Raw genomic sequence first — 26,628 nt, 5'->3', positions numbered from 1 at the left:
TTGGGGGTAGTTGGAGTAGAATGCAGGTTTTCATGTGGGACTGTGCCCAGGATTAACTCAACGAACTAAAGCCAGCTGAGCAGCCATGTGGGACAGGCGCCGCCTTCACGTGGGATCTGTCCCACCTTCGCTTGGTCCCGGTGACCCTCCTGCTGGGAGGAGTGCAGTTTACTCACAGCTGACTGTCCTGACCACTCAGCACCGGGCCTGCAGCAGTCCCCTCGGGTCTGTAAGTGGCGCAGACACTTCCTGGAAACAGACATCCGGCTGCGTTTGTCCGTGTGTCCCTGCATTTCCTCCACCTTGGGGCCTGGTGAGCAGGACTTGGTCAACGAGGCCAAGGCCAGGACAGCTGCCTGCCCAGGGCCTGCACTGACCCCTCTGCCAGAGGACCAGGATGGAGTGGCGCTGTCCACCAGCCCTGTGTGGGCAAGTCCCCTACCCCCCCAGTCCTAACCCTGTCCTCTCATTTCTTGCTGAAATGTGAGGGTTGTCCGTTTCCAGGCACCACACATGGGTGTGCGGTCACTCGCACACACACAAGCTCACGCACACGCACTTGCAGAGCGGTGCCTGCACCTCTGGATTCGGTGCAGGGTCCAGGTCAGTCCAGGAGGGCAGGGGGTGCCGCCTGACCTGCACGGTAGGGCCCCTCAGGGTTTCCCTCCAATGATCTTCCTGCCTCTTGGGCTCAAGTCTTCATCGTCTGTCACTGAGAGTGGATGGCGGTGTCCGGTGTGGCTGCAGCAGCGGCCTGGGGTCTAAGGAGAGGGGCAAACTGGCAGTCCCCCTGGGCTGGGGCACCTCTCAGGGCAGGACGTGTTCATTCCCCAGGGGTTGTCCTCACCCCCAGCCTGGCCATCCGGAGGGCCCGGCCCTGGCCAATTTAGCTGAGCTTAGCAGGAACGGGGGGCCCTCTGCAGCACCCCTAGTCTAGGTTTACAACTGGTCTGAGCTGGCCAGCAGGAGTTGGAGAGTGGGGGAGAGAGGACGGCTCCCTGGTCCCCCCACCTACACCTGGGTAACAGGCACGGGAGCTGGGCCCATGAAGTTAGGCCAAGGCCCTTGGGCACTGGTCCTGGGGTGTTTCCCCTTTCCTGGCTTGTGTCAGAGGCCAGTAGGCAGGTCCTCCTGGGGTGGCCAGAGCCCCCCACCAGTCTCCCAACACGCCAATGAAGCTACACCCGGGCCTCCTATATTTCAGGATGTTTCACAGGGTGGGGGACTCCTGGACCCAGGCTCCCTTGGGGGTCATGGCTGGGCAGGACGGGGAGGGGGGCGGCTGGAGGCTACCCAGGTGATCTGGCAGGTGTCTCCACCTCAGCCAGGCTCTGGCCTCCTGGGAAAGGGCCCACGCCATCCCCCTCCTCTGGAACGTGCTGTCACCCCCACCCCACCCCCACCCCCGCAAGGGCCATGGAGCCAAGGCACCTGGGGAAGTCGGGGCTGCAACTCCTCAAGGACAGCACAGCGGGGTCAGCTGGGCTCAGTCCATCATCCCAAGGGTTCAAAGACAGCAAGGTCAGGCCGGGGAAGGGGTGGTCGCCGGGCAGCACCGAGCCCTGAACTGGGCATGTGAGGCCCCAGGGGCCGGGGCAGGCAGCCTGGAGGGCTGGGCTGGGGCACCAGGTGGGGGCCCTGACCCCAGGGCAGATACTCAGTGCTTGCTGGGGGAGGCGGGCGGCGCGGGGAGGCATGCAGGCCGCCCGCTGTCCCCACAGTCCAGCCTCGTCGGGCGGGTCCTGCCCAGGTGAGTGGTGGCAGGGGGCTCAGTGAGGGGCGTCTGGGCGGCCAGGCCCTCAGGAAGGGTGTTCAGTGGGCAGGGAGGGAGGGACAGCAGCATGACGGGGTCGGAGGTCAGGCCAGTTCGGCCCACAATGAGGTTCTAGAGAAACAGGTCCTGGTGGCTGCAGCTCAGGCCCCCAGCCGTGTCTGGGCTGCCCCTCGGGGCCGGGGCCGGGGCCGGATGTCTGGCTTCCTCTGTCGGCAGACCCCACAGTGCAGCCCCCGCCGCCTCGCCGGCCACGTCAAGTGGTCCACGTCCTCGGCCTCCAGGACCGTCTCCTGCTAGGGCTTGTGTTTGAAGTGGGCTTCCACTGGAAAAGGGACAGGGGCCCGGCTGTCACAGCCACCCAGGGGTGCCGGGCTCAGGCCCGCCCGGCCAGCCTGCCCGGCCCTCACCTGCGTACTCCTGGGGCAGCATGGGCCTGTCCACCACCTGCCGGAAGGCCTCCACCCACGCCCGCTGCTCCAGCTCCGTCTCACAGGCCAGCAGGAACCTGCGCTCCGGCGTGACAATGGTGATGCCGTGAGGCCAGTGGTGGCCCTGGGTGGAAGGCGGGAGCCTGTCCAGCACTGTGTAGCCGCTCTCACTGCTGCCGATGAAGACTTCCCCTCGGGCGAAGGCATCCTGTGGGTGGGGACAGGCTGAGCCAGTCGGGGGCCCCAGCCCCCCGTCCACCCCACCCCCCACGGGACATGGGAGCCATGAGGACTGTTTTCAGGGCAGCTCCCTGTCCAGGCCCAGCTCTGTGTAGAGCTGGGTGAGGCCCAGGGGCCTAGGACCCCGAGAGCCATCCCCCTCCCTCACAGCAGAGCTGCCACTTGGGTGCTTGTTCCGTCTTGGGTGACAGGAGCAGGAGGCACGTCCACCCTGCAGGGGCCCAGCCGACCTGGGCCATGGCCCTGCCTTACCAGGGGGTCCTTGAAGTACATGAGCCTCCGGTCGTCCATAGTGAACCAGCGCCTCCGGAAGCCTTCTGTCTGCTGTGGGTCAGAGGGCCAGCGACTGGCAGGTTGGCCTGAGGCCAGCCCCCAGCCCCAAACAGCTGACCACCGGGAGGAACAGGGGGAGTAGGAGGGGCGGGAGGGGGCAGGGGGGAAGGGGGCACGGCCCACACGCATCCACCCAGCCCCTGGCTCAGCCGCCTCATGCCCCGCGGGTCACGCTGCACAGGGCCTGTTCCTCTGCCTCCTGCCCTTCCCTCCACGGCCCTCGGTGCCTGCTCCCCCCTCCCGTCTGCGCCTTGTCCCTCTGAGTGGGGCCACCTGGGTCCTGGGGTGAGTCACCCTGTGGCCTGGACTGGGCCCAGCAGGCGCCCAGGTACTTGATGGAGAGGGGTGGGGCCTGGCCTGAGGGTCAGTGGGGCCCCTGCTCTTACAGAGCATTTTGGAGGCCAAGGCCATTCACACCTCGATGACCCACTGGAAACACAAAGGCAAGCTGAGGCCTCACTGGAGTGTGGCTGCATTTTCCACCGCCAGGGCCACTCCCCCACCCTCCAAATGACAGGCTGACCACAAACGAGGCCTGGGGAGCCCAGGGCACCCGATCAGACGCACCTTGGGACCCGTTTTCTCCATGTAGCCTTCCTTCAGGTAGTTCCTGGTCAGCTTCGGCACCAGCTAGGGTGGAGAACGGGCTCAGCCGCCCAGGCCGGGCGCCCCGCTCCCGCTGCACCCCACGCACCCAAGCCCCTCTCCCTGCAGCTCAGGTCAGGTGCCCCAGACTAAAGGAGGGCCGCTGTGGTCACTTCGGGGGGCCACAGGCGTCAAGGGAAGGGTCCTCTGGGGTCCATGTGGGCCTTGGTCAGCCCCCAGCCCCCCCAGGGGCAACGGCGGCAGCAGCCACTCACATCCAGGTCGCTGGCCCCCGGGAAGGCCACCTGCAGGTAATGGAAGCGGGCGGCCCGGAGCGCGTTGAACCAGTCGGCCATCTCCTGGGGGCAGAGGCTGGGCGTGGGCTGCGGCCTTGGGGCTGGGCGCCTGCCCCCCGGCCCGTCCTGGGGCCTGCCCACGCCCACAGCCTCCCTCCTGCCCTCCGCCCCCTGAAGGAAACTTCTCCCACGGGAGAGGGAACGAAGCACAGACACAGGAAGGAGCCACTGACGTTAGAGAGAAGACGCTACAATCGGGGAACAAGAACACGTTCTTCGAAAAAGGAACCTGCCGAGAACCAGAGCAGCTCTGCAGAGCGCGAGCGAGAACGGAAACAAGGCTCGGAGACAAGCTTGAAGGAATTTCCCAGAAAGCAGAGGAAAAGGCGGAAGCGAGAGGTGGGCAGGCGCCAGGGGGCCCAGCCCTGAATCGGGCTCCAGAGAGCGGAACCGGGAAGGTGGAGGCCGCCGCTCAGGAGCAGTTCAAGGAAACGGCCTGAGCTACCGGCCGGGAAGGACTCACGAGCTCCCCGCAGAGGACAGGCCCGGCCCGGCCCGAGCGCGCTGTGCGGGAGGACAGGCCCCGCCTGGGTCCAGGAGTCCGTGCGGCCGCGCCTTCCGAGCCCTGAAGGGCCAGCTCCAACCCGGAGTCCTGGATCCAGCCACGGAACCGGGCGGCGGGCAGACTCTCAAACGGGCCAGGCTCTCTTTCTGGGAAGCTACCGAGGGTCGTGCCTCCAGAGGAGGGAGCAAACCCAGAAAGACTAGGGGTCCGGAAACGGAAGCTGTCCAGGAGTGAGATGCCCGGCTGCCTGGGTGCCCAAGGCCTTAGATCATCGGGGGTGGGGTGGTAATAAGGGCACAGGTGGCCAGGTGGGCGAGCGGAAGGCAGCTGTCAGCTCCAGGGAAAATAAAACGTCTCGCAGGAAGAAGTAACCGGTTTGCCCTCCCGCCCAGGTCCTACAGCACCTACGCGGTCACGCTGATGTGAACGCTGAACCCAGAGGTGGGGGGCTGCAGTGTACGGGTGCGGTTGGGGTGGGGGCGGTGGGGGCAGTGGGGGCACGTGGGGGGGGCCGGCGCCTCACAGGTCACGGGTGATGCCGATGACAAGCCTGGCAACAAGCACATCAGTCACACACAGACACAGAGTCCGAGAGGTCAGTAAAAACACCTGACAAGAGGACTCTGGGAAGGAGGCAGAGCAGGAAGCCGGGGAGTCTGTCTCCCCACCTGGACCCCCGCTGCAGGGCAGGCTCTGCGGGACCCGCTCTGGCATCAGGAGTCGGCTCAAGTCACAGGGAAGACACCCAGGGGAGGGCTGGACAGCGACCCGTGTAAATGCTGGGCAGCCTCCGCTCAGCACCATGGCAGCTGCCCAGCCCTGACCCGGCCCTGCAGGCAGCTGACGGGCACCCGGAGCCACCGGCCCACGGCCCGGCTGGCAGGAGCGGGTGGGGGGCAAGGACCCGTCCTCAGACACGGCCTGTGCTCTGACCACTGGGCCGCTTCTGGTCACAGGTGCAGCCAAAGTGACTTCCAAGGATGGGAAGGGCAGGCGCCCCCCCTTCATGTTTCCCTTCTCCCCTTTGGGGAGCCAGACATGAAAGACCAGGACATTCAAGAGACGCTGCATATTCGGGGGAATTAGAAAGTGACCACAGGTGCCCAGAAAAGGCCCGGAAAAGACCCAAGATGACTAAAGGACTGAAGAGCTCCCCCCTCACCCGGCCGGCGAGCACCTTCCCGTCCTCGTGGTAGATGAAGATGTTGCGGGTGCTGTTGTCCTTCAGGTAGGTGACCTGCAGGCCGTGAGGGTGGCCGATCTTGGCTGGCTGGAAGGTGGCGTTCAGATGCTCAATCTTCATGACGGCCTTGGGCTCCTTGGCCTGGAAGAAGGCCGAGCCCTAGCGTCAGGCGGGCAGGGCGTCTCCACACTCGGGGGCGGCAGGCCTGCAGGGTGGCTTTCGGGCAGGCATCCCCTCTGGGCCTGGGTTTCCTAGTCTGTGAGTCTAGGGTAACAGCACCCCCTTTGCAAGGCATGGCAGGCACTGGACACCTGGGCACCCGTCCGCTGCCCCGCCACACGAGGCTCCTGATCTGCCCCCGCCCAGTGCTGGGGCGCCCCTTGCCCTGCACTAAGCAGGGGGGAGAGGCTGGGGCCACAAAAATCCCACAGTTACCCGCACTGCGGGTGATGTCTGACCTGGAGCTGGGCTGGGGAGGCTCTGCCAGCTGCAGGGCCTCCGGGACCCTCACCTCCTCTCCAAGGGTTGCCGGGGGGACCCAGGGTCACCCCAACATGTGTGTGCTTGTCGCTCATGCCTGGGAGTGCCTGCCAGGGAAGGGCTGGCATCTCCTTTCCAGCATCACCAGGCCTGGCTCCAGCAAGTGACTGAGACCCAGAGTTGGGTGGGGGTGTCCCCATGGGAGTGTCCCCTGGGGAGACATGTCCCTAAGGCAGAGGGAAGTGTGGTTCCCTAGAATTCCATGAGGGCAGCTCAGCTGCCAAAGTCCAGCCACCACAGGCCCCCAAAGGGGAGGCTGATGCTGCCCCGATGGACACCCCTCCCCACCCACTCACATCATTCCTGTTGAAATACTTCAGGGCTCCCTCACGTTCGGTCAGCACAAACTTCCGGCTTAAAAACTGCCCGTTGTCCCGGCCGCGCTTCCAGAGAAAACCCTCTCGGTATCCTGGGGAGGGAAGGACGGGGGTCAGAGGGCAGAGGGGACATGGGGTCAGACAGTCACAGCAGACCAGGACTGGAGGCCACCACTTGGCTGTGCCCAGCCCCCAGGTGGACGCTAGGCTCCAGGGGACCCACTGGCTGTGTGGGGAGGAGAGGGTCTGAGTCTGCCCTGGCCCAGGGCCATCTGCCCAAAGCCCACAGGCGCTGGGACCCCAGGCTGCCCACCCGCTCAGTGTCCTATCCTTTTGGACTTGTGACAAGCACGCGGAGCTGGGTGCCTGCCCTGTCACAGGCCCGAGCGTTCTTCTGAGTCCACACCTGTGGGACCACCTGTGGGGGCAGAAGAGCAGAGCAAGGTGTCCGCTGCTGAGCCCCTGCACCTGGGAAGGTCGAGTCACATGGCAAATTGGACTTGGCAGGTGTGGGAAAGGGCCTTGGGGTGCGCAAGTGTCCTGGATGTCCGTGTCCCTTGGCATGCGGCCAAGGTCATCACAGGGTCCTCAGGAGGGAGGCTGAGAAGTAGCCACAGAAACTGGTGCAATGTGGCCTTGACCAAGGACGCCCCACCCTGGAGCGGAAGGGCACGGAGGAGCCTGCCCCGCCCACACCTCGATGCCACCAGACTCATGGCGCTCTGACGGCAGGACCACAGGACACGGTTCATTCCTGGGAAGGCACCGAGTATGCGCTGCTCCCGCAGAGCAGAGGAGACAGTGCCCCCCGTGGGCACTGCCAGAGCCCCCATCAGCCCTTTTCCTTCCTTCAGCCCTGATCAGGGAGGAGGGTCACCTGCGTGCCTGATCAGCGGTTTGTTCCTTTTTATCGTGACGGGGCCGGGGACACTGTGGCCTTGACCAGGCCCAGAGGACATCATGAGCAGCTTTGCTGGGCCCGCTGTGACCATGTCTTCCACGGGTACATCCAGGTGGAATCACTGGTCACACGGTCAGGGCTTGTGGGCTCGGTGGGAACCCAGCTGTCCCTCTGCTCTAGGCTGTGGCTTCAGCACCAGCTCTGGGGTCCGTGGCAGGAGGTGGTGTCTGGACCGGGTGCTATTGTCGCCAGCGTCAGGGGTGGCCGCTGCCCATCGTGACTCGGCAGCCCCCAGACCTTGATACCAGTATTTCAGATTCCACCCCCCAACTGCTGCCCAGCAGCCCCTCCTGAACCCGGAGATGGGCTATTTTCTCTAGAGACAGTGGCCATAAAAAGTAGCAGCCTGGTGTCAGGAGGGGGCAGCTGTGTTTCTTGGGACAGAAGGGGCCTGCTCCCTTCCCCGTGACAAGGAGGGCCCCTCCTCTTTGAGCCTATGGGACGGCCACCCTGCCCCCAGCCCACACAGCGACGCCAGGGGGCACCTCCCTTCCGTCAGCACCGGGGAACAGGACCACCACTGTGTCCCCGAGCCCAGACAGGGCCCCACCCAAACGTGTGTGTTGACACAAGCAGCACTCATCCCAGAGAAAAGTCCACAGGCCTTCGGGTCAAGTGCCCAGGCGAGACCCCTTCACGCAGGCTGGAGCGACACCATCGGCCAGGACTGTGCCCCATCCCGATGAACGTCACCCGGGAGGAGGCCCCGCCCAGCCCCTGACACACATCATCTCATCTAATCCCCAGAAGGACCCTCCCAGGCACTTCCTGTTCTCATCCCCATTGTACAGAAGAGAAGACTGAGGCATAAAGACTCAGTCCCGGTCCAGGGCCACCTCACCAGCTGGAGCCCTCGGCCGCCCGCCCTGCCCGCAGGGACCAGCAGGTGGCAGCAGAGCCCAGGACACGCAGGAGGCGGGGAGGGAAGGGGTGAGGCCCTATGACCCCACCCCCTCGGTCAGCGGTCAGCGGTGCTAACACAGCCGTCCAGAGACAACCGCGGGACCGAGAGAAGGCTCCTCCCGGCCTGTCCGGGTCACCAGCCAAGTGCTTCCCGCCAGCGAGCCGCCTGGACGACCAATTCCAGGCACCTCGGCGGCAGCAGCAGTATTTTCGGACGGTGCTGGCCAGGGTCCCGGACTCGGCCCTGGCGCTGGACAGTGACTTGGCCCTCAGCCCGAAGTGTCACCTCTTAGCCTCCGGGTCCCCGGGCCATGGGACATGGACACCTGCCCATGCCCGGGCTCACCAGTCTAGGCGCTGCGGGCTCCAGGCCCGGGCACATGCAGCCGTGTGCGGTGCCCAGAGACGGCCCCGCCGGGAGGTTTGCTGCTTGGCTCCCGCAGCTGTGGCCATGCCCCACGAGGGGCCTCACCGGACTGCACCCAGGGGACACTCCCCTCGTGCACCCATTCATTCAACAGCAGCAGCACCCAACCAGTAGCTGCCAGGAGGGTCCGCTGGATGTGGGGCTGTAGCAGGGGGCCAGGGGCAGGGCCCCGACCCGTGGGTTCATAACTGGACCACTGAGCTGTGTCCCCATTTTGTGCACAAGGAATCCAGGGCCCAAGACATTGCCTGACCTCTGCAAGGTCACAGAGCAGCCAGCAGGGAACTGGGGCCCAAGTCCTGTTCCCAGGAGGGAGGCAGCCGATAGTGAGGCTGGGGGGCTGGCCAGAGGCTGGCCTGGGAGCTCCCGGGGTCACCGTTACCCCCGTATCCCCCAGCACAGGCTGCACCCGCACGGGCTTGCTGACTTCTGCAGAACGCCCTCCCATGGGCACCAGACCTGTGGATACCCCACCCAGCTGTCTGGGCACCTGGCAGAGCTGGGGTGGGGCCACCCCCTTGGGGGCCACAGTAACCCAAGATCATCCCCCCTCCCCATCCCCCAAACCCTGAGGTCCACACATGGGCCCCAACACAGGACCAGCAAATCCCAGCTCCCACGCAGAACATGCTGCCAGAAGTGGGACACATGGGCGGCGAGTCCCGTGGGGAGCCTGCCTGGATCACAGGGGCAGAGCTGGCCCACCTGCGTCCCAGCTGAACTTCACAAACATGTCGCTCAGCCCCCACCAGCAACCCCGGGGATGCTGAGGGCCCACTGTGTGCTGCACTGACTCCACTTAACGTTTCCAACCACCCACTGGACACCACAGCCCCACTACACAGACGGGGGCACAGGGCAGGCTCTGCCCCTCCCTCAGGCAGACCCTGGCTCCACTGCTCCCCTAGGGCCCCCGTGACATTCGGGGGGGGGGGGGGCAGCCGGGACCTCCTGCTCTGAACAGCTAGGCAGCTCATGGGGGCAGTAAGGAGGCAGGGAAATGGGGGTGAGCCCCCAGGGGAGCAGCGGGGGTCCATGGCCTGGGCGGGAAATAGTGTGTCTGTCAGTGACTGGGGGCGGCCTGGCCCTCTGGACAACAGGGGGCATTGTCCACAGATGAAAGGCTGCCATTGAGGCTCTGGCTGGAGGCGGGACCGGTGTGGGGAGGGAGCCGAGAGCAACTGTTACCAGGGTCACCCCAGCTGGCAGGGGCCTCAGAGGCTGGCCCAGGCACCGGCCACACACCCATGACCTTGGCCGAGCGGCGATGGGGTGTGTCAGGCTGGCACCTGCTGTCCGGGTCCACCTGGAACCTGTGCCCTTGCCACACCCCTTGCGCCCTGACACGAGGTCCTGCCCAGCCTGTCAGCTACCGTGTAGCTACGAGAGGGAGAGGGTGGTGGCTCCATGCCTCCCCCCCACTCCGTCCTACTCCCAGAGGTGCCACCAGCAGTCCCTGGCCCCCCAGATTCTCCACCCAGCCTGCGTCTCACGACCCTGACGCTCTTGAAGGCGCTGGTCGGGTGTCTGTCCAGTGTCCCTCAGACTGTTTCTGGTGCATGTCATCAATGCCCGGGTGGTGATGCCCGGGGTGGTCACCCAGGGATGGGGAGTCTGCCGGGAAGTCAGCACCTTGGGACCACGCCCTTGGATGCCAGGGGCCCTGCAGGTCTTGTCCGCGAGGTGTCCCTGGTTCCACGTGGTCTCCACGTCTACATTTCCTCCGAGCTCCTGGGTTTCTTCTCTAAGGGCCGCCCCTCTCCCCTCCTCACCGACTGGTTCGTTCTTTGTTTACGTCTCTGGGCCACGGAAGTTTACGTCACCCTGTGGGTCCAGATGTGGCCATGCCATTATTCATCTTGTTGGTCAAACTGTCTGGCTGCGGTCACCAGGAGCCCCTCCAGCCACCAGACTATATGTAGAACTGTCCCCCGTGGTTCCTGGGCTTGGGTCTGGGTTCATCTGAGCCCCAGCAAGTGACCCACTGCCCCCACTCCAGCACCCCTGGGACACAGCAGGACTGAGTGTGTGGGTTCCTCACACCAGGTCGCAGCAGCCCTGTGAGCCGGGCGCCAGGTCAGGCCCAGGCCTCACCTCGATTTCGGAGCCGGCCTTTCCCAAGCCCCGAGTTCCCCTTTCTCCTCTGTGGGGACTTCTGCATTCAGCGGTGAGAGTGTTCTTGGGGCAAATCCAGGGCAGGAAGTGCCCACGGGAATCCCCAGGCCTGGGAGCAGCCCTCGCAGGACGCCCACCCGACGCCCACACACTGCAAGGCAGTCCCTCATCTCCCGGCACCTGAAAGGGATGGACCAGAGGGGTTTGCTGCCCTGCACACACCACCCCACTTCTGGGACCCAGGCCCACTTTCTATCGTGAGAACCGTTCTCCTGTCCAAAGGCACATGTAACATCACAGCGACTGAGTCACACGCCCGCCCCGACCAGTCGGAACCAGAGACGAGACCTCCTCCCACTCCGACCGTCACACGGCCCCTCTGCTCACAGAACCCGCACAGGAGGGTGCAGAGTCTGGACCCGCGGGTGCCGCCCAGAGGGCTGGTTCTGACCCAGGGAGGCAGAACCAGGAGGAAGCCCTGAAGCTGAGCCTGACACTACTGACGCCTGGATCAAGCTGTGCCTGAAGGCAGCCCGATTATGTCAGACAAGCCATTTCCTCTGTTCCTTGTACCCGAGTTGGATCTGTCACCACCAGAGTGTCCTAATGTGAAAACAGACACAAAAATTCAGGGCCGCGCTTATGTCGGCCCCGCTCGCACCCACCCTGAAATGAGGCCACACACTATATTGTCATCGACCGCGAAGACGCCGACACCAGGAGACAGAGGAGCTCGGCTGAGCCTGCCTGAGGTTCTAGGGCAAGCAGGAAGGGGTTCAGGCCAGAACAGAGCGTGAGAGGGTCCCAGGAGCTAAACAGGCACAGCCCCCCCCCCCCCCCCCCCGCCCACACGTATGGGGTTGTTAGCACAGGAGGAAGTGGCTGTGTGGGGCGGGTGGTGATGGAGTCAGGGCTACACGGCGGCCATGTGTCGGGCAGGGGGCCAAAGGAGGGGCCTCGGGGGACCTGGAACGGCCGCTGCACAGGGTGCTGGATGCATGAAGAGCTGCTCCCAGCCTTGTGACCACAGGCTGGACGTGGGGAACCAGTCACTGCCTTTGCCTTCAGGCAGCCATGTGGAGGGACCACTCCGACGGCAGACGAGCACCTCACGTCCATCCCACCGCGGCCGGCCTGGTGCTCGCAGCAGGCACCTGTTCCAAGCAGCACAAACCCGCGCACGAGCCTCCGGCCTCCAGCCTCCGGACCATCCCGGCTTTGGGGCACATCAGCAACGCCCCCCCTCTGCTCCAACCCGTCCTTGCCAGGACCGGCTCACCCTGCAGGCCACCCCAGAGCAGAGGCGGGCTCTCGCAGGAGGGTGGGCAGCCCTGGGTGTCCCCATGCGACGGCGCAGTCAGGGCCAGCTGTGAGGGGCGGGGACTCGAGCGCCGGGTGGCCCAGCTCAGAGCCAGGCGGCCAAGCACCGGACACACATTCAGACCAAGGAGCCTGTCCTGGGTTCCCCAGGGTCCTGCAGCTCCCCAGAGGGGGGAGGGAGACCGGACGCAGAGCTGCGGCGACCTTACCTGCAGAGTAGGGCTCCTGCTTCTCAGGGTCGGTGAATTCCTGCCGCTCATACTTGGCCCGGATCCACTGTTCCCGCAGGAGGCTGCGGACAGAGCACAGGGAGGCCTGAGCCGGGGCCTGACCGCAGGCACGGGGCTCCCAAAGGCCCACCAGCCAGAGGTCTTGAGCATGGTCAACGGCCTCACGGAAGGCAGGAGGGAGGACCACAGGCTTTGGTTTTTAAACTGTGTGCTAATCAGATAGTTTTATTACTAACAGCTCCCCTTTCTAAAACATTGAGATATAATTCCCGCGCCACCAGTCACCCATTCAGTGGTCCACACTGCGGATCGCAGTACGTTCACCGGGTGCACAGCCACCCCCGCGACCCAGTTCCGGGACATTCCATCACCCCAACAGAAACCTGTGGCATTAGCAGTCATTCCCCGGCCCCCAGAACAACGGCCCCACGTCCTGTCTGATTTCTGGGTTCTGGCATCTATGGGAATGACCATGCAGGGCGGCGGCTTTGTGACCGCACCTCCCCCGGCACCTCTGTTGACTCGTCGGGGGCACAGGGCTTTCCCGGCCAAACACCTCGTCAGCGCCTCCCTTTAGCAGGAACCTCTGGTTGTGAGGGAGGCTGGGCTCCTACGAGGACTTAGAGAAAAGCCAGGGCCCAGCCCCGCCGCCGCGGAGCACACGGTCAGGCCTGCCTGCCTAGGGGTCCACCACGCTGGGTCCGGCCTCACGGCCCCCCGAATGCCTCTCTCCACGCCCACCCCACCGTTTTGGGACAGCCTGCCCAGAGGTGGAAGAGAGGCCTCCCCTCCTGGGGAGGTGACTCCGGCGGTGTGGCCACACCACTGGCATCCCTGCCCCCCTTCACGCGGCTGTCGGGGGTTGAAGTGCACCCATCTCTCCCCCCAAAACCTTAGGTGGGAGTCCTGACCCCCCAGTCCTCAGGTTGGCCCTTATTTGGAAACAGGATGGTTGCAGATTAAGACAAGGTCACCCTGGAGCAGGGTGGGCCCTGATGGAGGGGAAATCTGGACAGACAGAGGGACAGCCACGTGAGGACACACAAGATGCCGTCTCCAGGCCCCGGAGAGGGGCCTCGGGAGGAACCCCGCATGCCTAGCTCTCCGCGTCCAGCCTCAGGGCTGTCACTCAAGTCGCTGGCCTGTGGCACTTTGTCACCTCGGCCCCAGGAAGAAGGCACAGCACCCTTTCCAACGGGGCCCTGGGGAGACTGTGGGCCCTGAGCTTCGGGGACCTGAGGCTGCGGGAAGCCGGGGCTGCCTGCGTCTGGCACACAGGAAACAGCGAGGGCGTTGCCATCAGGGTTAGACCAAGGGGAGTGGTATGACTGTCAGTATCGAAACTCGAAACTTGAGGCAACGGCAGTGACAGGAAGGGCGCCTGGGCCCCAGCCACTCTGAGTCACTCGCCAGCCGCCACAAATGACAACGTTGCTGGACCCTCGGCGCTTCCCGATTCCAGCTCACCAGGCTCCGAGCCAGACGCACGGGAGCGGAGGGACCGCTGTGTCCGGAGCACTCACTCCGGGCCACAGCTGGGCACACGCCTCGCATCCCGTTTCATCCCCACGGCACCCGCCCCGCTTTAGAGCTGGGCAAGCGGAGACCCAAGGGCCTCTGCCTCCTGGAAGTGGCTGCCGGCCTGCCCTGCAAAGAGCCCTGTTCCGAGCGTGCGGTGTGCGTGCCCTGCAGGACACAAGGGAATCAAACAGAGGGCCTCCCACTGCCCCACGGCCCTCCACAGTGTACAGAGCCTGGTGTGTCACCCTCCCCACTCTCCTGGTCAGTCTCCCTGTGGACACCAGGCCAGAGGGGGCTTCTCTGACACACCCTCCCCCGGCGGCATCTGTGCCTCCAGGGCCTGGCCTGGGCGGACCTGAGCACCTACTGCGTCTGTGGTCAGTGTTGGGCGTGGCTCCTGAGAACCTCCCCTTGGCGGAGGCTTCCAGAAGGCAGGGTCTGCCTGGGCACCAGAGCACGTTCCCCCAGGATGCCCAGTCCCCCGGGGAGGCCCTGACCACACAGCCCTGCAAGGGGCCTGTCGCAGGGACCAGGGTGCCAGGGACCTGAGTGTCCCAGCAAGGACACAAGCATGTGGGCCACTCTGTCCCTCATCACAGGCTCAGATGGGTGGGAGATACAGGGCAGGAGGCAAATGACCCAACCACAGAGCAGCCTGCGGCCGGAGGGTGACAATATCACCTCTCAGAAGAGTGGCCAGGCGCTGATTCATCCCAGGGCCGGAGGCCTGGGAGCCCAGACTTCCCTGGGAGCCCAGAAGTGGCCACCGTGCCTGGGAAGTGTCATCCCTGGCAAACTGCCAGTGTCTGGACACACCTCCCGGCCTCTGCCAGGAGCCCAAGCTCCCCACTCAACACAAAAGTGGAAGCAGCCGGACACCCACCCTGCCCCACAGGGGCATTTAGTTGACAACGGGAGCCAGGAGCAAAAACAGGGGAGGTGCTGCTGGGGTGGGGCCCGATTTCGGCATCACTGGCCTTGGGGGTGGGGGCTGGAGATGGGAATTCCCGGCGTGGGGGTGATAGCCCATCCTGGTCCCAGCTCCTCCACTGGGATTCACGTCGCTCTGGGAAACTCCCCCACCCCTCTGGGCCTCAGGGCTCCCTTGTCAAAGGGGCTCATGGAGTGGTTTTAAGAGCCATTCAGTTCACTTCCGAGCTGTGGTTGAGCAGCGTGGACACCCCAGCAGAGGGACAACGTTGGGGTGGGTCTGAGTGACCCCTGAGGGCCAGTTGTGCTCTGGGAGCAGAGGAACCTGGGCATCCTGGGGGGGGGGGTGATTCAGGGGTTTAGAGGTGCTGGGAGAGACAGAGGGAGCCAGTGAGTGATGTTGAGGGAGGGGGGCCAGGCCTCAGCAGGAGAAAGAGAAAACACAGGGGGCCAGGCCCGAGGGTGCTGGGGAATGTGGTTAGAGATGACCAGGCAGGTGCAGGATGGGTGGGGGTGGATGCGGGGACAGGCGTCCAGCCTGAACAGGAGGAGTCACTCAGAGAGCTGGGCCTGGACCCAGGCTGAGGGCAGTCCTGGGAGGCCCCACGGAAGGCGCACGGGGACACTGAGGCCCAGAGAGGTCAGTGAGGGATGCAGGGTCCCACACCCACACCCACGGCCGCCGCCGAGCCAGACAAGCCGCACCCAACAGCAGCTTCGAACTCAGGCACCAGGCTTGGAGCTACCAGCTGCAAACCGTCGGTCCCCCGGCACCGGCTGCCTCACCAAGAACCACGCAGGAGAGGAGGCCGAGGGGGCTGCCCTGTGCGCCGAGGCCCAGCTCCCCCGCCCTTCCCCACCCCACGGTCCTCCCACAGCCACAGCCCAACACTCGCTGCTTACCGGTGACCCCAACAAAGCCCCTTTGTTACTTACTGACAGTCGGAGGACGTGGGCCGGTAGTAGAAAGATGGCACTTTGGACTCATATGTGGCCCTGGCCACGTCGTTCCCGTGGGAGGCCATGAACTGTGAGAGAGAGGACGGGTCAGGGCACCCGAGGGCTTGGCCACCCTGTCCCAGGGACACTGTCTGGGGTGAGGAGAGATGGGACCTGCCCTTCCCAGCAGGCAGAAGGGGCCTGGGAGGGTGCACAGGGGGAGCCTCCTCGGGCAGGATCTGAGCCCCAGTCCTGTGGCCGCCCTGACTCCAGGCGGCACCGGGCTGCAGGCTGCTCCATCTCTAGAGACTCCACGTTTGCCTCCCTCAGGGGACCCATATTCAGGGAACAGCTAACATGTGCCAGACACAAGGAGGGCCCTGCAGGCGGGCCAGAGAGCAGGGACACCCGGCCCCAACGAGGCTGACACCCCGCGAAGGCACAGGGACTGCGGCGATGAAGAACGTGGGTACGAGAAGTGAAGCAGCAGCACGTGGCAGGGAGTGCAGGGTGACCGTACAGGTGATGGGGAAGGCTCTCCAGGAGGCCACACGCAGGCTGCCCATGGCATGGGGGAACAGCATGTGCAAAGGCCCTGAGGCTGGGACGTGCCAGGCATATGGGAGATGCCCCTGCTGGGTGCGTGACCACACAGGCACTGAGGACAAGGGGACAAGAGGGGGTTCCCTGTGCTCCAGTCTCTCCGCTTCCTGATCCCCGACAGAAACCCCTCCCCCTAAAGTCACCATGCCCTGAGGACCATTGGATCGTGAACATGGGGGACCCAAGAGGACGACTAGAAAAAAAATCACAAAAAAAGACATTTCTCCAAGTTAGAATTCTAAAATCAATCGCTTGCTGTAGCAGGTATAACAGAAAGAAGGGCCCACAGACAATTCTCGGGCACAACGCCTAACACTCTGCCTAGCGCGGAACTTTTGACCCTACGCAGGACAAATGTCTCCTGAAGAGGCGACAGAAACCTGGGACAAAGACACCTCGCTCTCAGGTGGGAGAGAGAAACGCTGTCTGTATTAATCTGTGTTTCTTGCAATTCTCAACACACACACACACACACACGCACAGAGGAACAGAGTTTTTTAGAGTTAGCAGTGATTCTAAAATTCACTTTAAAATTAAGCAGCAGCCCGGCCGGCGTCGCTCAGCAGTTGAGCATCGACCTAGGATCCAGGTGATCGGGGTTTGATTCCCGGTCAGGGCACATGCCCAGGTTGCGGGCTCGATCCCCAGTTGGGGACGTGCAGGAGGCAGCCGATCAATGACTCTCATCATCGATGTTTTTCTCTCTCTCTCTCTGAAATCAATAAAGATATATTAAAAAATAGAAATAAATTAAATTAAGAAGCAAAGACATGCTAGAAGACTGAACGTGAGGGCTGTTCCTCGCAGACGTTACACCTGTTACAATGCAGCACAAGTTACGCAGGTGCTGAGCAGGACGCTGAACTCGGGGGACACACCAGCAGGTGCAGAAACAGGTCTGGGGGGCCCAGGCCCAACGCCGAGCAGACCTCACAGAAGGCGACCGGCAGTGAGGGGGACTCAAACCAACGGGCACGTCCGTGGGCTGAGCATCAAGAGGGTTAGGAAACTGGGAAGCCGGGGAGAAAAAGTAGAGTCGGACCATCTTTCAGTAACATAAACCCAGCTGTGTTAAAGGCTTAATTCCCAGAACTAAACGATAAAAGTGGAAGATAAGAAACCATGGGAAAGCCCGGCCGGCGTGGCTCAGCGGTCAAAGCGCCTGCCCTCGGACCCAAGGCTGAGGGTTCGGTTCCTGGTTAAGGGCATGCGCCTGGGCTACAGGATTCGACCCCGGGGCGCATGTGGGGGGCACCTAACCGATCAACCTCCCTCCCTCCCCCTCCGTCCCTCTAAAACCCAGCGGGAAAAACCCTCGGGCGAAGGCTTAGAAGAATTTTAAAAATCACGGGATAATCTTAATCATTCCGGGAAAACGTAAGAGGAAGTCTCTGCGACTCCGGGTTAGGAAACGGTGTCTTAGACCTGACACCAAAAGCACCAGCGGCAGGAGGGGAAACGGAAATTCCCCAGAACTGAGACCTTTGCGCTTCAAAGGCGCCGCAGGTGAGGCGTGAACACCGCGGAGGCTCGGCGCCCGGCGAGGCCGACAGAAGGGCCGGCGCCGCGGGCGCGTCGGTGCAGCGGCCAGAACACGGGGACCCACAAACCGGGGGGCGGGGGGGGGGGGCGTCCGCTGGTGGGCGGGGCTGGCTCGGGGCGGGGCGTCTGCTGGGGGCGGGGCCTAGCTGGAGGCATCCACTGGTGGCGGGGCCTGGGCCCTGGGCGGGGCGTCTGCTGGTGGGCGGGGCCTGGGGCGGGGCGTCCGCTGGTGGGCGGGGCCTGGCGCGGGGCGGGGCGTCTGCTGGGGGCGGGGCCTCCGAGGGGCTGGAAGTGCTCAGGCCCTGGACCCACCTGACGGTCGCACAATGCTCTGCGTGCACTAAATGCCTCTGAATTGTTCATTTCAAAAAGGTGAATTCTCAGCGTGTGGACTTCACCTCAATGCCCCTTAAGAGTATAAACTGTGCTTTTTGCATTTAAAAATTATTGTTGAGCCCGGCAGGTATGGTTCAGTGGCTGAGCATTCACCCCAAAACCAGGAGGTCAGGGTTCGGTTCCCGGTCGGGGCACATGCCTGGGGTGCAGGCTCGATCCCCAGTGGGGGGCCTGCAGGAGGCAGCTGATCAACGACTCTTCATTGAGGTTTCTCTCTCTTCCCCCCTTCTCCCTTCCTCTCTCTAAAATAAATAAAAACATGTTTTAAAAATTGAAAAAGGAAGTTAAAACATAACCCACAATGAGAAAAGGTGTTTACAAATACCATAGGTGACATGGGACTTGTATCCGGAATGTATAAAGAATTCCTCATAATAAAAACTCCTGCCCTGGCCAGTGTGGCTCAGTGGTTAGAGTGTTGCCCACAGACCAGAGAGTCTCGGGTTCGATTTCCAGTCAAGGGCGTGTACCTCGGTGGCAGGTTCCCAGCCCCAGCCCAGGCATGTATAGGAGGCAACCAATTGATGTGTCTCTGTCTCCATCTCTCTCTCTCCCTCCTTTCCACTCTCTCTAGAAATTAATGCAGTAATGTCCTTGGGTGAGGATTCAAAAAAGAAAAAACCACCCTCCTAACTCAGTAATAAAAAGACAAATAACCCATTTTTAAAATGGATAAAGGATGTGAATGAACATTTCTTCAAAGACGACACACAAGTGACCATAGTGACCATGCAGCACATGGAAAGATGCTCCGCACCGTTAGCCAGCAGGGAAACTCAAGCCCAAACCAGGCGAGACGCCAGCTCACACTCACCGGGGTGGCTAATGTCAGAGACGGACAGTAGCAAGTGCCTACAGAGAAACGGGCATTCTTACCTACTGTGGGTGGGAGTGCGCAGCTGTTTGGGGAACAGTCTGGCGGATCCTCAAATGCTAAACACAGACCAAGAGATGAAAAGGGGCCCCCACAGGAACTCCCACACGGCGCTCTCAGCCGGAGGAGCCGTGGGCCCGGGGGAGCAGGGAGGCAGAGGCCTGTGCTGTGTGTAACCCACCGTGGTGACCATCCAGCACAGGGGCTGGGGGTGGGGCCCAGTTTATTCTGGGATATGAAAATATTCTAAGATTAGATGCCGGCAGTTGCACAGCCCTGTGAACTGTACTCTTTAGAAGGGCAAGCTGTGTGGTGTGTGAATTACATCTCGATAAAGCTGTTATGAGTAAAAATAATCCTGGGGTAGAGCAGGCCTGAGTCTGCTATAAACCCTAAAACCACGGAAGGAAAGGCTGACAAACTTGACATCAAAGTGAGAAGTTTCCACTGCAAAAGCCCCCTGAGCAAAGTCAAAAGACAACCTAGAAAAATGTCAACTCCCACCTTGAAGGGTTAAACCCCCTGAAGTATAAGAACCAAGAAAATGGCCCAAGGGGCAGGGGACACAGATGAACCAAAACATCACATCCCAGACAAGAAAATGCCTAACGAAGACGGGACGGACGGACGGATGGACACACACACACACACACACACTCTTCTCCTATTCCTCAGCAAAGGAGCCCTGGAGCCCCCTGGGGTGCAGGGGGAGACAGGACAGGACAAAACCTCTCGTGGTTGCAGTAAATAGTACATAACCCTCGTTCACCTCTAAGAGCCCCGCTTCCCCTAAACCCCACCTGTACCAGGTACTGCTTCTACCAGGCTGGTCACTAGCCTGGGTTATAGTGGGAGGAGATGAGATCCGCCCCGTCCATCCAGGGGGGCCACCTCTGCCTTTAAGGACAACACAGGGGACATGAAGGCCCCTTGTCCCTGCCCCATCACCAGAGCACCAGCCCCCAGTCTCCGCAAAACCTTCTCAGGAGCATTTGCAGAGACAAGTCAGCGGTGTCCCAGCCTCATGCGAATCTGGGTCCCTCTCCCCTCCTTCCTGACAAGGTATCACACCACATGTGTGGTTTCCAGCCCAGGCCAGAGCCCGGCCCAGGGTGGCATCAGGATGGGCCTCCCCACCCTGTGTTCCATATGATCGGCTGAGTTAGGGTGTGTCCAGCAGCCTCAGTGAGTGTCCCAGGCACACAGAGTGACCTCTTTAAATGCAGGTTCTGACGTGGCAGGTGGGCCTTGGGGCTCAGGACAGTGCATTTCTAATAAGCTCCTAGAGGAGCCTGCTGCCACCGAGTTACAGCAATAGCAGCAAACTAGTTACTCCCAGGTGGGGATGCACTCAGGGTTACCAACCCTGGACCCGTGTCCCCACAGCAGCCCTGGGCAAGCTGCCCGCCACCTTCTCTAACGACCACTGTGCCTGCTACACTGGGATCTTGAGCAGCAGGCAGGCTCCCCAGCCGCCATAGGGCCAGAAGGCACCGGCTCTGTCCCACATCTTCTGCCCTACCTGGTGGTCTCCCCAGCCCGTGCCCACTCCCTCTCCACTTCATTTGGGTTGGGGGGGAACCCTCCTACCACTGCAGCCCGAGCCACCACCCTGTTTACTGCCTGAGTGCCCCCATCTGTCCCCCTATTCTAAAGCCTTCCCCAGGGCCAGCAACCTCCCCGGGCCTCCTGCAGCAAGAGCTCGGACAGCTCAATAGACGTGGATCATGGTGAGTGGGGGCTGTTGCCCTCCAGGGTGCACATGGGGGTGAGCAGTGAAATCCTAAGAACAGGAGGGCCTGTCCTTTAGCACAGCTGAGCACCAGCCTCCAGGCGCTGGGACTCAAGGACCAAAGCCCCAGGAGCTGCCCAGGGAGGGTACCCTTCGCCCTCTCTCTGCATCTGCCCCACAAGGGAGGTGAAGGAGTCAGCCCAGAGGGGCCAGAAAATGAGAGGCCTCCCCAGCCTCAGGCCCCCACCAGGCTGATCCCTGGAGCACCAGGGATGGAGGGACCTTTGAGGGCCAGGCCGAGGTCCCCCAGGTGGCCCCGAGTGTCCTCCCCCCGGCCCCAGGCTGTACCTCCACTTGGGCCTCCTCCCAGGTGTCCAGGCGGACGGACTTGACCTTGCTGACCTGCGGGATGTTGCGGTGGATGGCGGAGCAGCTCAGGCAGATGAACACGCCCAGGGTGTAGGAGGCCCAGTCAGGATCTAGAAGGCAAAGGCCAGAGTCGAGGTCAGAGGAGGCCAGAGCACAGGGTCAGAGGTCACAGCTGGGAGCCCCAGCCCCGCAGGGGCCTCCTCCTGGCCTCAGTCTCCCCATCTGTGCACAGGCAGCTGGCGAGGGGGTCTGCAGGGTCAGTGGCTCTGTAAACCCCGGCCAGGACCCTGTGCCCCCCCAGAGGAGCAGCCACCTGCCTGACACCTCCGCTGCCCTGGGGCCGGAGCTGCCCAGACCCCTCACTGGACACTGCGTCCTGTGGGGACGCTGATGGTGGCAAGTCTGAGGACAGACCATGGGCTCGATGACAGCATGCACTTATCCTGCGTGACGAGGGCTCCGGCTTGGCCGTGCATGCCAACTGGGCGGGGGTGGGGGGACGTCATGTGTCTAGTTTGAGAAGGTTGAGCAGACACGTCGGGGGAATGGGGACGTGGCAGGGCGCTGACAACCCCCAAGCCTAAATAGCAGGTACAAGGGGTCACGTTTCTGTGGGTGGATGTTTTTCACACTGACCCACGGCAAAGGGGACGCCATGGAGGGTGATGCTGGGCAAGCTGGCACTGGTGGCGCTCTCTCCTGTTCAGCACATCCCAGCGTGGCCACGGGGGGGGGGGGGCTGGCTGCCACCAGGAGCTTACAGAATCTTCTGGACCAGGGAAGTTTAAAGCAAGATGCCTGCTGAGGCCATGGTGTGAGTGGGGTTCGCTGGGAGCCCCTGGAGGCCAGGCTGAGCCCACCAATGACCTCTGCCCACCTGAGTGCTAACCCCACCCTGCAGTGACCACAGCCAAAGGGAGGGCCCACAGCCCTGGGGATCATGGGTCAGCTGCGTGGATACCCCAGAGTCTGGGAGGACACTTTCCTCTGATAAAACAGGGCTGGGGGGCGGCTATGCCCACGTGTGAGCCACCACAGGCCACCCCCTGCTTTCCTGAGGACATGGCCCTGCACCTCCCTCCAGGGACCTTCAGAGAACCTACCCAGGTGCCAGGAGTCTAGAGTCACACCTCACACACCCAATGCCTGGGCCACAGGTGTGTGAGTGTAGCTGTGCACCTGTGTGTGTGTGTGGGGGGGTGTCCAAGTGCCACAGGCACCTCTAGTTCCTGGGCTAAGGACCCACCAGCCCCAGGCCCTAGAAGGGCACCCACCACGCTGGGCCCAGGTCACCTCCAGACTGGTCGTGGGAAACCTAAGGGCACCTAGTCCTGGGGCACAGGTGGTGCTCGCTGTCCACACAGCCCAGCTCACAGGGTCCCAGTCCCCTTCCTGAAGGCTGTGGCGAGTCTCGTGGAGAAAGACGAGGCCACAGAGGCAGGTAGCTGGCCCAAGACAGAGTTTCTAAGTGACGTTCAGAATAGAGAAGTTTCAGAGAAAATCAGCTGCGTCATCTGTGGGCCTGAGCCCAACCCAGACTCCACAGGGCTGTGGGCACCGAGCCTACCTCCCATGGGTGGGTGGGTGGGTGGGGCAGGCTCGCCGGTGTGGGAAGGAGCTCTGGGTGGACCTGAGGCAGCAGCAGAGGGGAAGGGCCCCCCATACATAGGGACACAGAGGCTGGTGCTCCGAGGCCACCAGGAGGCCCTGCCCTGGCCTCCTCCCTGCACTGGGATCGGCTGACAGGGATGCCCACCAGGGCCTGCAATGGTGGGGGCAGCCGAGAGACCCCAAGACCTTGGAGCCTTGGCTCTGGGGGCCTTCCCCCAGCTCAAAAGAGCTGTGGTTGGAGGGAAGGGTCGAGGGCCTGGGCCCCTAGCACCTGTCTGTCCACTCCTGGCTTCCTGCCCATTCCACCACATCCCCCAGCTGCTCTCTGCTCGCTCGGCCCAGTCTGCTGGCTCCGGAAGCCACAGCCATACTTCCAAGGCACACAGAACACCAACTTTCTGTCTGGGCGACTTCTCCCCATGCCTCCTCCACCCAGAGGCCACTGCTCCAGAACCCGGCGAGTCCTCCCCACCCCGAGCGCATCAGCTCAAATGCGACTGCACACAGAGGCTCCCTGACCAACTGGGGGCACCCCTGCTTCCCCGTGAGAGGCCCCTCTCACTACTCCACTGTACCTGCCCATCTCAGCATTTTTTGCTGCGGCCCCTCCCAGCAGCCCTAGCCACACAGACACCTACGCGTTAGGGACCCAGATGTCTGCACTGCCCTGCAAGCCAGTTCCCTGAGCTCCCTTCCACCCCTCCAGGGTGACCGCCTGGGACACCAAGGGACAGGCTACCCCCCCCCCCCCCCCGCTGTGGTGACAGGGCTGGGAAGGGACCAGAAGCCAGGGCTCTGTGAGATGGTGGGGCCTGAGCCTGTGCAAGACCCCGGAGGGTGGACAGCGGGGTCCACGGTCGGGGGAAGGCGACGTCCCCCGTTCTGAGCCTCTGTGGGGGCAGGGGAAACACTGACCAACCTCCACCCCAAGGCCCTCGCATCCAGACAGGAGACCCCCACCCAAGACCAAGCTTGCATGGCACGCGGGACTGAGCGGAGGTTTCACGGCCCACACGGCCCGTCCTCTGTTCTGTCTCCCTTGGTTTTAGTGTCGAACCCTTGACAGCGGCAGAGAGCTCTGCAGATCCCCGCCCCCGGTGACCCCAGCCCCAGGCCCCCAGGCGCTCAACGGGCACAGCCTACTCCAAGCGGTCCCCTGAAGCTACTTCAGGACACGAGGACCAGGGGCAGGCGCCCCCTCCTTGGGCCCCAGGAGCCAGCACCCTCTTTGCGAAAATGCTGCCCCGCAGGAAGTGAGGAAACCCTCTGGACTGAAAGCCAGCAGGTCAGAGGAATGAGCTGGGGGGACGGGCTCCCTGGGCTGCAGACACAGTGACCAGCCAGGGGGATGGCTCGGGCCACACAGACGCCAGGTGAGACACAGGGGCCTCCCCACAGGCCGGGCCTGGGGGCCACCACCCAGCCTGGCCCACTGGCCACCGGGTTGCAGTCAGCAGCAAGGGTGCTGCCTAGGGGGCGGGGCATCCCGGGCGGGGCGGGCAGGGCAGGGCAGGGGCACGTGGCCTCAGCAGCAGGTTTCAGATGGAAAACCACACAGGGCAGGGCAATCAATGGCTTTTCCCGCAAAGCTGGAAAGGGGAACAATTCTGCAGGACACGGGGTGAAGCAGCTGTGACAGAACGCGTGGCCCACGAAGCCTAAAATGTTTACTGTCTGGCCCTTTAGGAGAGCATTTGCCAAGCCCTGCTTGAGAGGGACAGGTGGGTGCGACAGGGACGAGAGTGCCCAGGAGGGCTGAGCCCAGACTGATGGCTCCACATTACTAATGTCACCTCCAAGAGGTCACACCTGCCTGACATCTCACAGCTGGAACGAATGGGGACCCAGCTTAGGGCTGCGACCCAAGCCTGCTGCCCACCTGGTGTGTGTGTCAGGACGTAGCAGGTGTGGGGGCCCAGAACCCACCTTGAGCCGCTGCTTCTAAGGAGGGGAGGGCCCAAGAAGTTTCAAATTAAGAAACAGAGACACTAAACATTTACATGAGAATAAAAAGAACCACAAGCGTCCTCCCATCCCCGCCCCTCGGGCCTGCCCACCTCTGCACAAGCTCCCCCAGGCCCCATCAGAGCCACAGGGAGACAGGAAGGGCGGGGTGTCCACATGTAAACAAAACCCCACATCCTGAGCTCAGAGTCCCTCCTTGGTGGAAGGAGGGCCTGTGGTGGGCAGAGCTGGCTGGGGCACCCCAGCACCAGGACCCCTTCCCTCTGGCCAGGGGCCCAGCACTCTAGTCTGGGCCTCCACTCTTTTGTGCCCCTCCTCCCAGGCCAAATGGAGGAGCTGTCCAGAGCCCACCCCTCCTCTCTGGTCTGCTTTGGGCACCCAGGACTCAGGGATTCCCTGCCCAATGGGCTGGAGTCAGCCTCCAGGGCCCGAGATCCCCCCAGGACAGACCACAAGGCCACTATGCACACCCCTGAGCCCAAGGTGTGGCAGAGGGCCTGGGTGCCGCGCGTGGAAGCCTGCCGTTAACAGGAGGGGTTGGGAGAGGGGGCCAGGCCTGAGGCTCCACATACACTCCAGCCCCACCCCACAAACGTGGGGGCTCCCCAGGTGTCCCCAGGCCACAGCCTTCCTCTCAATCAGGGAGACGTCGCCTGCAGCTCAGGACAGACTGCCCTGCCCTCCCCAGCTGCTGTGGCTATCAGTGCCGTCCACCTGCCCCTGCCCTGCCCTCTCCAGGGCGCTTGGAGGTGACTCAGCCCCCTTACCACTTCCGGGAGGTGCACTCAGACACCTGGACATGTGAGGCAGGTAGGGCTGAGCCAGCAGAACAGGTGTGTCCCCTCGGCCAAGGCCTCAGGGGGAGGGGGGGTTGGCCCGGCTCCAGAAAACTTTGCTCTTCCCAGGGCACAGCCCAGCAGAGAGGCGGCCGGAGATTCCGTGGTGACAGGCATCGGCTGGCTGTGCCAGCTCAGGTGGGGGCAGGCCTGGTGCCCACGACAGTTTCTCATCTCCGGGGGCTGCTTCCCCCACACAGCACCTGTCTCGTGGGGCTGCCCAGGTCCCCTCGTCCTGCTCCACAGGTGTCACTTCCACACGCTACGAAGTCTGGTGTTTGTTTATCCCGTCTCCCTGCTGAGGAGGCAGGACCAACGCATTCCCGGCACTCAGTGTCCCTGGCACCGGCTAAGTGAGGCGGGCACCTTCTCCTCTCTCCCCACGGCCTTCCTCTTAGGAGGACACCCTGATAGCACAGGGCCATGGCCGGGCTCTGCCCTCAGCCCCACCCCCAGCCCTGGCCCCAGCCCAGGGCCCTTCCAGCACATTCTGTGCTCTCCCCTGCACCTTCATTCCACCTCCTGCTCTGCTGGCTCACTCCCATCAGTGCCCACACATGCTGCCAGGTTTTAAAGTCCAGCTCTGACCCCATGTCCCCCTTCCAGCCACCTCCCCATGCACACCTCCATGTCCCCTCTCTTGGCCTCCAGTGCTGGCCTGGTGCCTCCTCCTGGTGGTCCTCCCACCTGCCCCACCATCCAGGCTCCAGGCACCCTCCCCCGCGGGACACCTTCCCTTGCATTTCATCTGGGCTCCTGGCTGTAAAAACTATTTTGGGGCGATATCCAGATACGATCACATAAGATCAGGAATGTTCTAACCACCACTGAATTGTTCCCCTTCAACAGTCAATTTTGTTATGTGACTTTCCCATCAAGTAAGAAAAAAATAAAAGCATTTATGCCCCTTTGGCATTTTCTGCCTGGTTTCCACCTTGGGTGGTCGCAGGTGTCTGGCTCCCACAGGCACGTCAGCACAGCCAGGCTGCCATGTGCCACCTCTGCGAAGTGTCTGCGCCCAGCCCGACACTGACCCTGGCTCAATGCCATCCATCTCTGGGCCTCCAAACTGTCCTTGACCCCCTGGACTGAG

The 26,628-nt window shown here is 62.9% G+C and overlaps 1 protein-coding gene across 1 annotated transcript; it reads right to left on the bottom strand.

The window, feature by feature from the left end:
* Positions 1-346: 346 nt before the first annotated feature.
* ADAP1 (ArfGAP with dual PH domains 1) lies at positions 347-21,197 on the bottom strand. Its single transcript, XM_016212961.2, has 10 exons — positions 21,103-21,197; positions 15,605-15,696; positions 12,197-12,279; positions 6,241-6,353; positions 5,399-5,545; positions 3,636-3,719; positions 3,343-3,405; positions 2,695-2,766; positions 2,182-2,410; positions 347-2,096 (listed from the first exon to the last, which is right to left on the bottom strand). The coding sequence occupies exons 2-10, from the start codon at positions 15,691-15,693 to the stop codon at positions 2,068-2,070; spliced, it is 909 nt and encodes a 302-aa protein (XP_016068447.1). The 5' UTR covers positions 15,694-15,696; positions 21,103-21,197; the 3' UTR covers positions 347-2,067.
* Positions 21,198-26,628: the final 5,431 nt, after the last annotated feature.

Source organism: Miniopterus natalensis, chromosome 4 (genome assembly GCF_054644295.1).
Source record: "Miniopterus natalensis isolate mMinNat1 chromosome 4, mMinNat1.hap1, whole genome shotgun sequence".
Classification (NCBI taxonomy): Eukaryota; Metazoa; Chordata; class Mammalia; order Chiroptera; family Miniopteridae; genus Miniopterus; species Miniopterus natalensis.
This window is presented reverse-complemented; position numbering and strand designations above follow the sequence as displayed.

What these genes read in the sequence shown, in the direction of transcription:
- ADAP1 (XM_016212961.2), bottom strand. Translation starts at nt 15,693, where the DNA reads ATGGCCTCCCACGGGAACGACGTGGCCAGGGCCACATATGAGTCCAAA. An exon ending in GCAGGAGCCCTACTCTGCAG is followed by an intron (nt 6,354 to 12,196) that starts GTAAGGTCGCCG and finishes TTCCCTCCCCAG; the next exon opens with GATACCGAGAGGGTTTTCTC. An exon ending in TCTACCACGAGGACGGGAAG is followed by an intron (nt 3,720 to 5,398) that starts GTGCTCGCCGGC and finishes CTCTGCCCCCAG; the next exon opens with GAGATGGCCGACTGGTTCAA.